Consider the following 12,049-nt stretch of genomic DNA (forward strand, 5'->3'; position numbering starts at 1 on the left):
GAGCTTCCTGCAACCCCATGCACTGTCTGCACTGCAACACACACACATCAGGCTCCGGAAACCCCATGCACTGTCTGCACAGCAACACACATACAGCAGACTCCTGCAAACCCCTGCATTGTCTGCACTGCAATACACATACAGCAGCGTCTTGCAAACCCCTGCACTACAACACACATATAACAACCTCCTGCAACCCCATCTGCTGTCTGCACTGCAACACACATACAGCAACCTTCTGCAAATCCCTGCACTGTCTGTACTGCAACACATACAGCAGCCTCCAGCAAACCCCTCCACTATGTGCATTGCAACACATACAGCAGCGTCGTGCAAATCGCTGCACTGCCTGCACTGCAATACATACAGCAGCCTCCTACAACCCCCTTCCCTGTCGCCATTGCAACACACATACAGCAGCCTTCGCAAACTCCTGCACTGTCTGCAGTTCAACTCACGTGCAGGGGTTTGCAGGATTATGCTGTATGTCTGCACTGCAACACACATACAGCAGCCCTGTGCAAACCCCTACACGGTCAGCACTGCAACACACACAGCAGCCTCCAGCAAACCCCTGCACTGGCTGTATTGCAACACACATACAGCAGCCTCCTGCAACCCCCTGCACTACAAAACACATACAGCAGCCTCCTGCAAACCCCTGCACTGTCAGCACTACAAAACAGCAGCCTCATGCAAACCCCTGCACTGTCAGCACTGAAAAACATATAGGAGCCTCCTGCAACCCCCTGCACTACAAGACCCATACGTACATCGGTATCCTGCAACCCCCTGCACTGTCTGCACTGCAATACACATACAGCAGCCTCTTGTAACCCCCTGCACTATCTGCACAGCAAACCATATAGCGGCCTCCTGCAAAGCCTGCACTGCAACATACACAACAGCCTCCCGAAACCCCCTGGACTGCAACACAAATACAGCATCCTCCTGCAACCCTGTGCACGGTCTGCACTGCACCACATAGAGCAGCCTCCTGCAACCCCCTCCACTGCAACATACATACAGCAGCCTCCTGCAACGCCTAGACGGCACTGCAACACAAGTACAGCAGCCTCTTGCAACGCCCTGCACTGTCTGCCCTGCAACAAACATACAGCAGTTTTCTGCAACCCCCTGCACTGCAAAACAAATACAGCAGCCTCCTGCAATCCCCTGCACAGTCTGCACTGCACCACACATACAGCACACACCTGCAACCCCTGCAATGTGCACTGCAACACACATACAGCACCCTCCTGCAACCCCCTGCACTGCAACACATACAACAGCCTCTACAACCCCAGCACTTCAACACACATACAGCAGCCTCCTGCAAACCCCTGCACTGCAACACATACAACAGCCTCTACAACCCCAGCACTTCAACACACACACAGCAGCCTCCTGCAAACCCCTGCACGGTCTGCATTGCAACACATACAGCAGCCTCCTGCAATACCAGCATATGTCTGCACTGCAACACATACAGCAGCCTCCTGCAAACCCCTGCACTGTCTGCACACATACATCAGCCTCCTGCAAATCCCTGCACTGCAACACACATACAGTAGCCTCTTGCAAACCCCTGCACTGTCTGACCTACAACACACATACAACAGCCTCCCGCAACACCCTCTGCTGTCCGCACCACAACACACATACAGCAAATTCCTGTACACTCTGTACTGCAACACACATACAGCAGCCTCCAGCAAACCCCTGCACTGTCTGCACTGCAACACATACAGCAGCCTCGTGAAAACCCCTGCACTGTAACACATACAGCAGCCTCGTGCAACGTGCTGCACTGCAACACGCATACAGCAGCCTCCTACAACCCCGTGCACTGCAACACAGTGCAGGGGTTTGAAGGATGATGCTGTATGTCTGCACTGCAACACACATACAGCAGCCTCTGGCAAACTCCTGCACTGTCTGTATTTCAACACACATACAGCAGCCTCATGCAACCCCCTGTACTGTCTGCACTAAAAATCACATACAGCAGCCTCCTGCAAACCCCTGCACACACTGTACTGCAACACACATGCAGCAGCCTCCTGCAAACCACTGCACTGTCAGCACTGCAAAATATATAGCAGCTTCCAACAACCCCCTGCACTGTCTGCGCTGCAACACACATACAGCAGCCTCCTGCAACCCCCTGCACTGTCTGCACTGCAACACATACAGCAGCCTCCTGCAACCCCCTGCATCGTCTTCACTGCAACACACACACAGCAGCCTTCTGCAAATCCTTGCACTGTCTGTACTACAACACACATAGAGCAGCCTCCCACAACACCCTCTGCTGTCTTCACCACAACACACATACAGCAAATTCCTGCACACTCTGTACTGCAACACACATACAGCAGCCTCCAGCAAACCCCCTGCACTGTCTGTATTGCAACACACAAACAAGAGCCTCATGCAACCCCCAGTACTGTCTGCACTAAACATAACATACAGCCTCCTGCAAACCCCTGCACTCTCTGCACTGCAACACACATACAGCAGCCTCCTGCAACCCCTTGCACTACAACACACATACAGCAGCCTCTTGCAACCCCCTGCACAGCACAACATATAGCAGCCTCCTGCAATGCCTAGACTGCACTGCAACACAAATACAGCAGCCTCCTGCAACGCCCTACACTGTCTGCACTGCAATAAACATACAGCAGTCTCCTGCTACCCCCTGCACTGCAACACAAATACAGCAGCCTCCTGCAATCCCCTGCACTGTCTGCAAGGCAACACACATACATCACCCTACTGCAACCCCCTGCACTATCTGCACTGCAACACATACAGCAGCCTCTGCAACCCCAGCACTGCAACACACATACAGCAGCCTCCTGCCAACCCCTGCACTGTCTGCACTGCAACACACATCACCCTCGTGCACCCCCTGCACTGCAACACATACAGCAGCCTACTGCAACCCTGCACTGCAACACATACAGCAGCCTCCTACAACCCCTGCAATGCAATACACAAACAGCAGCCTCCTGGAACCCCCCTGCACTGTAACAGGCATACAGCAGCCTCCTGTAAACCCGCCTTGTCTGCACTGCAACTGCATACAGCAGCCTCGTGGAACCTCCTGCACGGTCTGCACTGCAACACACAGCAGCCTCCTGCAAACCCCGGCACGGTCTGCACTGCAACACATGCACAACCGCCTCCTGCATACCGCTGCAATGTAACATGCAGCCTCCTACAACCCACTGCACTGTCTGCACTGCAACACACATACAGCAGCCTTGTGCAAACCCCTGCACTGTCTGCACTGCAACACACACAGCAGACTCCTGCAAACCCCAGCACTGTCAGTACTGCAACACACATACAGCAGCCTCCTGCTACCCCCTGCACTGTCTGCACTGCAACACACATACAGCAGCCTCCTGCTACCCCCTGCACTGTCTGCACTGCAACACACAGCAGCCTTGTGCAAACCCCTGCGCTGTCTGCACTGCAACACACATACAACAACCTCCTGCAAACCCCTGCACTGTTTGAAGATGAACCCTTTGGACTTCGCCGCACACGGACCTCCGATGAGCACAAAGACCTCACACTCAACCACACCATACACAGGTGTGCATATGCATCCTCCATACATGTCCAGAGACATGGAGTCAAAGGACTCCGATCAAGGGAGGCGTAAAAGACTTTCTACACAAGGAGGCCATTGGCATCTCGCTCCGATGGGAAGTGAAAAAGGCCCGTCCCCTCTGAAACAATCTGTCCCTCAAACCCAGGGTAGAAAGGATGTCAGTCACCTTCTGAAAAAAGGTTGCACTTTATGTATTGTATTGTAATTGCATTTATATATCTCTTACTACTCCTGACGGGGCGTCAAAGCGCTTTTTCAGCAAGTAGCTCTCTACTCCGGAACCCATAAAGGATTAGTGGTGAATTAGTATAGTGAAATATGAAATTAATTTGAGCGGTGGATAGGTTAGTCTGTTATTTGGATTGAAAAGGATAGTGGAGGGATGGAAGAGGGAAAGGATTGCATTTATATAGTGCTTGTTACCCTTGATGAGGGGTTGAAGCGCTTTTTGGTGGGTAGCACGCTACTTCCGAACCCAAAACAGGATTTGTGGTGAATTAGTACAGGGAAATGTGAATTTAATTTGAGTGGTGGATATGTTAGTCTGTTATGTGGATTGTAAAGGAATAGTGGAGGAATTGAAAAGGGAATGGTCTAGAAAGTTGTTTTTTTTATTAATTGTTTTTACATCTAACCACACCTTTACCACTGTAACAACACATGTTGATAACAAACACGGCATTAAAATCTGAGCCTGGCCCCCAACAGTGTCATACCCCTGGGGACAGCCTTCTTTGCATCTTGATATCAGAACCTCCCCCACTTCAGCGATCTAGTGGCCATTTTGGAAACTGTGGAACCGGGGGGAGGGGGGGGGGGGCTTAATGCTGGTACCTGAATGGGACTAAGGTGTGTGATCTTAGACATTATGTTTCTGTCTTTGGTTATCTTTACAAGATTGGAAGAATTTAGAATCCAAGTTTTTAGTAGTGTGGGATAATAAAACTGGATTGGAACCCATACTCATTGGACATTGTCTTTGAAGACCGAACCCAGTCTTAGTTCACTCATCAAAATGTGGGAAAGCCAAGATCCTGGCAATAAGCAACCATTGTAGTTTTGGTTCTTCAGCTTCACCAAACTGTCTGATCTTGTGCAGATATGAAGCAAGTGGTGTAAACGTTTTTATGGTCACAAGCAGTCCAAATAGCTGTGCACGCCCGCAGAAATGTTTCTTGCTACTTACCAAACCCACCCGAGGAAGCAGCAATATTTTAACGGCTTCTAAAATGGGTTTGGACTCCATATTGATTCAGCACTTGGAATAATATACTGGGAGTGTCCCTTTCAAAAGTCCAACTGATACAGATTCCACAGAGAGAACCCTTTGTGGGTTTGCACGATTCCGAACTTCTCTCAGCAAATAAAAAAAGAGACCGAAACCTGTAGACAAATAGGGCAACGCTGAGCCGCAGAGCTCTAAAAACAGTCCCTGCTTCAGGAAGGCTGCATCTGACAACTAAACAGCAGACATTTTAGGATTCCTAGTGGCTTTCCAAATGGTCTGCATGCTTAGAAAGTGAAACCTTCAGGCTAATCTCGGGTTTTGCGAGTGGAACTTCCATCTGTTCAGTAAGAGGTGCACAAGTTCTCTCCACACCAATGGTGGAAATTGTGCCATATTTGGAGCTCCTTTTCATGATGGTGGAGGCTCTGCCATCAAAATGGCTGCACATGAGTCACATTGGTGGTGAAACACCAGGCAGAAAAGGCACCAATGCCAGTTGCAGAAAGTGGAATTTCTGCCAACAAATGAGGGCACTGTGAAAGTGCCTCCAAACGGGGGGAGTTTGAGATGTTCTCAGTACACACACATCCAGACTCCCTAACAGCCTTGAATGCTAGGGACACCACAATTACTTGTGGTGAAAACTCGAGAAAATGAGCATGGCGAGCATTTCCGAAATCAATGACCATGGTAGCCAATCACTCCAGACGGGGTTCTGCTGCCCTGCCACAGCTTGGAAAAGAATAAGCATGGTCCCATGGGGCCCAGGATCTTCCGGAGGCCAGTCTATGGTACATCCTCTGTTACAGCCGGGACCAGGGTATTCCAGAGGCTGTTTTATAGCAAATCCTCTGTTACCGCCCTCTCGAAATCAGGCATCAAGCTTTTCAAGTAAAACTATTAGTGTTAGAGGGTGACCTACGCTGCAAGGGATCCGGGCACTTCCAACATTTCCCAGGGGATTCCTGCTCCTGCTCATGTGTATGTGCACATTAAGGTGGAGTGCACTCCTCAGCCTAGCATGTTGGGGAACTCAGCAACTGTCCATGGACTTTCAATCCCCAACACAACCCTCAAGGGGACTTCTGAAGTGCTCTTACCCCCTCATCCTGAGACAATGGGTTGTTGATCATCAGGTCTTGCTGCCCGGCAGCCTTCCGTGGGTTGGTGATGTGCTGCAAAGGAAACAAAGGCATGATCAAGATGGTGTCTGCACCGGCATGCGCGCGAGCGACTGCTCCACTCTGGAAAGATCAACTTACTATCTCTTTAATCCTTTGATACCACGTCCGCGCCGCTGCCGTTCTGCTGAGCCACTGGCGTCTGTCTTGGGGAAGGACATTTAGGAACAGCTGCCAAAGGAAAGAAGCGAAGAGAATTAGAAAATGTCTCCGATGCGACATTGTGCGCCTTGGGAGAGAACTGCAGTTATTTCAAAGAGTTCCTTCATTTTATCCCACAAAGACACACTCCCTTCCCTGCCACACATGTGCCTGTGAAAGAGCTGCATTCACACAAAAGCAAAGACTTGGAACTGGTTGGAAGAGCATCGTATGCATACACTAGTGGGAAAAGAGGTCCCCCCCCAAAATATCTTTTTTTCCCAATGAAAACTTGTTTTATGCAGAGTGAACTGAAGCAGGCTTCAGAGCGCTCTGAAATTTGTATAAGTACAAGTGATAGCAGCACAGAGGGAAAAACTCCAAGGTCCCCTGCACACGCTAGAGGTACCTAGAAATAAGTTAGAGTAATGAGTGTAGGAAAGAAAGAAACACTGTTCAGCCACTGCTCTGTGTGGCTCCAGGCTGTATTGTCCTTGTTGTGCGTTCCTTGGTCCAGAGTCTAGCCTAAGACACTGAGCCAAGGAACGCACAACAAAGACATGAACAGCGGAAGAACAGTGTTTCTTTCTTTCGTACAATCATTACTGTACTAACTTAATTCTATGTACCACTTGCGTGTGTAGGGGACCTTGAAGTTCTTTGTCTGTGGTTTGCCACAATCTAGGGAGAGGGGTGGTTCTCCCTACCCTTTTGCACCGCACTTACGCCTAAGTTCACCCTATAATATTTGCGTACTGCCTTAGAGCGCCATCACCCCACTAGAACAATCACCGAGCATGCAGTGTCTTCAGCACAGAGGGAAGCTTAGAGTCAACAGATCATTAACATATACAATTGCTACATACACGAAATGTGCACACAGTATATACAGAGGGGAAGAGGAGTAGGTTATGACCGTCTCAAGGAAGGATACTATGGTCTCAGGCACAAGGGTGGAATGTAGACGGAAATCCCTCAGGCATAACAATATGAATAGTCTGAAAGGCACAGTGATCCCTTTAGAAGGGGGACGATACCCAGGGCCACTGGGATTGTGCAACCGCAGCGATTTCGCATAATTGTAGATTTGCCGCATTTGCCACATAATCCATCATCTGCCGCATAATCCGCAGATTTTTACAAAACAAATTCTATGTAGCTCAAACAGTTCAAAAGTTACTAAAAATACAGAGACATGTGTTGTTGCACAGTGGAATGCCCTTTGCAAAGCTGGAATGGTCACCTTTCTGATGCTTATTGCTAGATTTGGGAATTAAACTGGTACTGATGAGATGCAACCAAGGCCCAGACAGTGTTTCAAAGTTTAAGAATGACCTCCGGTCTGGGCTAACTCTCTCCCCTGCAGCTCCGCAGCTTTGTTGCCTCGCAGCAGCGCTCAGCTCTCCTCCAGGTGGGTGTTCGCGCCTGCAGCCTCCAGCCTCTTCGCCCACCAGCCTCAGCGCTGCTCCTGCTACTCACCTGCATGGTGTCCCCTACTCGCACGCATTGGACTCTTTTCTCTGATCCCCCTTAAGTTTATTTTTAAGCTTTATCTATTTATTTTTATATCTCTTCTTTGCTGGTTTCCTGCTGTTGCTGCCCCTGCGGCCCGTCCACCCTGCTCAGCCCCCGCTCCTGCCTCCCACACTCGCGACCCACCCACCTCCCCTACTTAATAGCGGCCGCTGCGCGTTCACGTGCAGGGGACGCGCCAAAGGCAAGCTCGTCTGTGCCCGCCCGCGAACCCGACCGCGGCCAGCAACCCTGGATCCATGACCCCCCACCACTACACCACCACCCTCCTCGCATTCAACCCCGGGAGAAACCACCACTGCCAGAGATCGATGCCGAACACCACCCACGGCCAGTTCTCCTGCCGATACTGCCGACTATCCTTTACCATCAACAGCTCTCCCACGACCGCAGAACCCACGACGGACACCCGCAACACCGAAGCCCTGACGTACATTCTCCTCAACATACGCTCCCCCCACAGACACGCCACGGAGATCTGGGACCTGCTCGACACCCTCTCGCCTGACGTCACCTTCACGGAAACATGGACCAACGCCACCTCTGCCCCAGACATCGGACATGGGGGCTCGCCATCGCATACAAGAGCTCCTGAGAACGGCTTAAGGGGTCACTCAAAGGAAAATAGAAAGGTGATGGGTTGAATACTTAATTCAATCTCAACCACTAATGTGAGACGTTGGCCTGGTATATGCTGTCCACTAGTTATAGTGGGCACCTTGTACCAGTCCAAACAACCCCTTATGGTGAATAGGTTTAAGACAACCTTTATTGAAAGCTATCCTAGTGGTAGCTATGGCGAGCAGCCTGCAGGCTAAGTCTTGAAGGAATGTAAAGCAGCTTGTTTTACCAGTCTATAATCTCTTGAATGACCAAATGAAAGGACAACCAAACCAGGTATATATTTAAAATATATGTATTTAAGATAAAACACACCCCTCTAGTCTTTTTATGAGGCTGGAGTTCGAAGTACTTAATTTACAAGTTAGCAATCAACAGTAATAGCACAAATACACGTTTGGGCCCTAGGGGCGTACCAAACCATATACCAATAAAGTGGTATAAGAACCATGAATAAACTAGACAAGGCGTAGAGCCTGTAGAATAGCTGGGACCCCAAGGAACCACCCAAGGTAGCGACACAGGGGACCCACAGGGGTCGTGTGCAGTGTGTGAACACAGCCGCGGGTTCCCATTAGCTTCCATGGGCAATGTCATGGTTGGAAATTTAAATATTAGGGACACTTAGAAATGAGTCAGGACCAAACCCTTTTGGACTTAGGAAGTTCTAGGGCTAGCACCCACGGGAGCACCGGAGTACTCGTGTTACCTCACCCAGGGAAGCCGGGTGCATAGGTGTCTTTTGGTGTCGGGTCGCGTCGTCAATTTTAATGGAAGCTGGCGAAGAAGTGCTGCTGCCAAGAAGAGGAGAAGTGTCCGAAGTGATCCAAGCCTGGATCTAGGATGGAAGGAACCTGAAAGCAGAGGGGACAGAGTCTGGGTCACTTACCAGTGACCAAGGGCAGGATGGACCAATGCCCACACATGTCGGGTGCTTCAGGTGAGTTGACGGGTGTCTTGACTCTTCAGCCACGAGGTCCAGGAGGCGCCGATGACGACCAGGAGCTGGATTCGAGCTGTCCCACGAAGTCTGTCGAGTGCTGCGATGTCGGCGACCAGATTGGACCCAACAAGCCTTGGCAACGGCAAGTCACTGGAAATCAAAGGAAGGACTGCGGTGCAGACCAGCAAGGTCTGGGGGACTCACCCAGCGAGGGTAAGTCGGGGCACGTCTGGAGCAATCAGGAAAGCCCAATCAGAAGAGGAGATGCCTTTGTGGGGACCTACTAGCCAACGGGCTAGAGATCGCGAAGGAGCCTCGAGCGGTCGCACTGGAAACTGGCCCACGGTTCACTCGTGGAGTGGAGGCCAGAAATCTTCGGTGCTGGAGATGCTCAAGGCTGGGGCTACTCGGAGCCTAAAGCACAACTTCGAGGAAGAACAGGAAGATGATGTTGCTGCAAAAGTTCACGGTTTCCAGGGGTCACGGTTCCACGTCACCCAGGCTAGCCACGGGTCTCAGCTTTGCTGTGGACTCAGGGTAGCCTTGGGGAAGTCTGGAAATCGACCTCTGGTGATGCAAAGACTTTGGCGTCCGGTGGGAGCTTCAGCGATGCAGACCGGTCAGTTGCTTCTTTGGTGCCTGCCAAGCAGGGGAGTCACTCCTTGACCCCAAGGGAGATTTCTTCAGTCTTCTAGTTAAAAGTAGAATGTTGAAGGTCCAGGATATATATTGCAGAGTTTTGTCCAGGGTAATCTAAAGTCGCAAGGACTGGGTTCCCATACTTATACAAAGTTTGGGGGTTGGACATACTCTAGGGACCCACCTATGGGAGGGTTTGGAAAGAGGGGTGGTTACATCCAATGCCTTTGTCCAGTTTCGCACCAGAGCAGGGGCAGGTAGCCCCTGCAACCGGTTTGAACTGGACTATGCACAGGGACACCAAGTGTGCCCCCAGTGCAGGACTTCAAAGCACCAGAGAGTGCTCCCGCCCATCCCCAATACACATCTGCCTGTCTGCGGAGGGGGGGGGGGGGGGTAGTATTCCAAAGCGTTTGACACCAAACATGACATGTTTCCGTGCAGCTATCCCAAAGTTAGCATTTACCGCGAGGTTATAATGCACTTCAGAGTATATGGTCAGGCTGCACCACAAACAGCTTCAGAGGAGATACTCTGTACACTGCAGAGGGGCTCTGCTCATGCAGGGGCAACCTCTCACATAAAAACAAAGAACTCAGCCTTCAGGATTGTTCAGGCCTGCCATAGGTGTGACTTATAGGTTTTTGTATGTGTGTGCAATGGTAGTGATATAGGTAGCCTATACCACTGTAAGGGGTGCAAGCACCACCTTACCCAGGCTGCAGTAGCACACCTGTAGTGTCATTTTGGCGTGCTTCCCAGGGGTGGCATAATACATGCTTCAGCCCCTGGTAGGCCTCTGAGGTACCTATGCCCTAGGTACATAGTATACCATATACTAGGGGCTTATACGGCACTCCAGAATCTAATTAGATATGTACCTAATGTACATGGAAACCATTTTAGAGAGGAAGCAGCTAGGCTGGGGTCCTGATTAGCAGGGCCACTGCCAGACTAAGGTCGAAAAACAGTGAAACACCAGCAAAAAGTGGGGGTACCCATGTAAAACAGATCCTACTCTCCTACAACTAGCAATTACTCAGGCCTGATTCCAGGTCATCGTTTTTAGGTCTCGCGCCTAGCGTTGCACTGCGCAGCAGTGAACGCGCAGCGAGAGTCCTTTTGTCCGGGGTTCAGAAATGGACCCTGGAATCATACACGCTTGTGCGTGTGTTTTTTGTTTTGTCTTCTATTATTGGGCTTTTAGTGGCTGTATTTTTTAGACAGAGCACGCAATAGGCCAAAGGTGGGTGGATCGCTCCGCCCACGGCCTATTGGTGTCTGTTACGAGCACTAAAGCCCATCTGGTTTCAATTATCGCGCCCAGACACGGGCGCGATAATTGAAAGCATATGGCTGTCTGTGGCGCGCGCGCACCATTGGCGGCTGTCTCTGCTTCCAAAAGTGATTGCTTTCGGTTTCGCGATCGCTTTACTTGTGACTTTGCTTTCAGTTTTGCGATCACTTTACTTGTGGCTTTGCGGCTGCAATACAGTTTGTTGCTTAATTGGGAGGAATGCGTGGCTAATCTTTACGCGGTTACAAGATTAAATAAATGAATGCGGTTACAAGGCAAAGTAAATGAAAATGCGCTGCAAATATTTACTTCGTTACAAGGTAAAATAAATGAAGGCGGTTACAAGGTAAAAAAAATGAAAAATGCGCGGCAAATATTTACGCGGTTACAAGGTAAACAATGCGTGCCAATAATTGCACTGTACTTCTCTTTTTCTAATGTCGCATCAGGCTTACTGAAATAATGGACTGTATTTGCTTAGCTACAAAACAAGGACTCGTTGGGGCCAAGTCATACTTTCTGACTGGACTGAAAACGTGTGATTTTGGAGAGAGTTCTTTCTCTTTCTGTTACCCGATTCCCTTAATCTAAAATGGCGCTTGCTTACAAATAAAGTTATAGACATATAGACAGAAATACACAGAGCTAGACCTAGGTACAGGAAAACAGACGTACACACATATAGAAAAGGAGATTAACAAGCAAAGAGATATACACAAACAGAGGCACATACACAAAGCTAGAAACTGAGACAGCAAGACAAAGAGAACAGAGGTAGAGATAAAGACAGACTTATAAACACTAAAAGGCACAAATAGAGTTTGATACATACACGCAA

At 49.9% G+C, this 12,049-nt stretch overlaps 1 protein-coding gene across 5 annotated transcripts in view; it reads right to left on the reverse strand.

Moving 5' to 3' along the window:
- Positions 1-12,049, reverse strand: part of TBC1D5 (TBC1 domain family member 5) — a 2,224,639-nt gene that overhangs the window by 1,189,506 nt on the left and 1,023,084 nt on the right. For all 5 annotated transcript variants that reach the window (XM_085630445.1, XM_085630447.1, XM_085630444.1 and 2 more), the window contains 2 exons: positions 6,119-6,208; positions 5,957-6,031 (listed from right to left, as the gene is read on the reverse strand). In XM_085630445.1, coding sequence (XP_085486571.1) covers positions 5,957-6,031; positions 6,119-6,208 — 165 coding nt within the window. The remainder of the gene's footprint in view (positions 1-5,956; positions 6,032-6,118; positions 6,209-12,049) is intronic.

The sequence above is a fragment of the Triturus cristatus genome, chromosome 10, assembly GCF_964204655.1.
Source record: "Triturus cristatus chromosome 10, aTriCri1.1, whole genome shotgun sequence".
In the NCBI taxonomy this organism is placed as follows: Eukaryota; Metazoa; Chordata; class Amphibia; order Caudata; family Salamandridae; genus Triturus; species Triturus cristatus.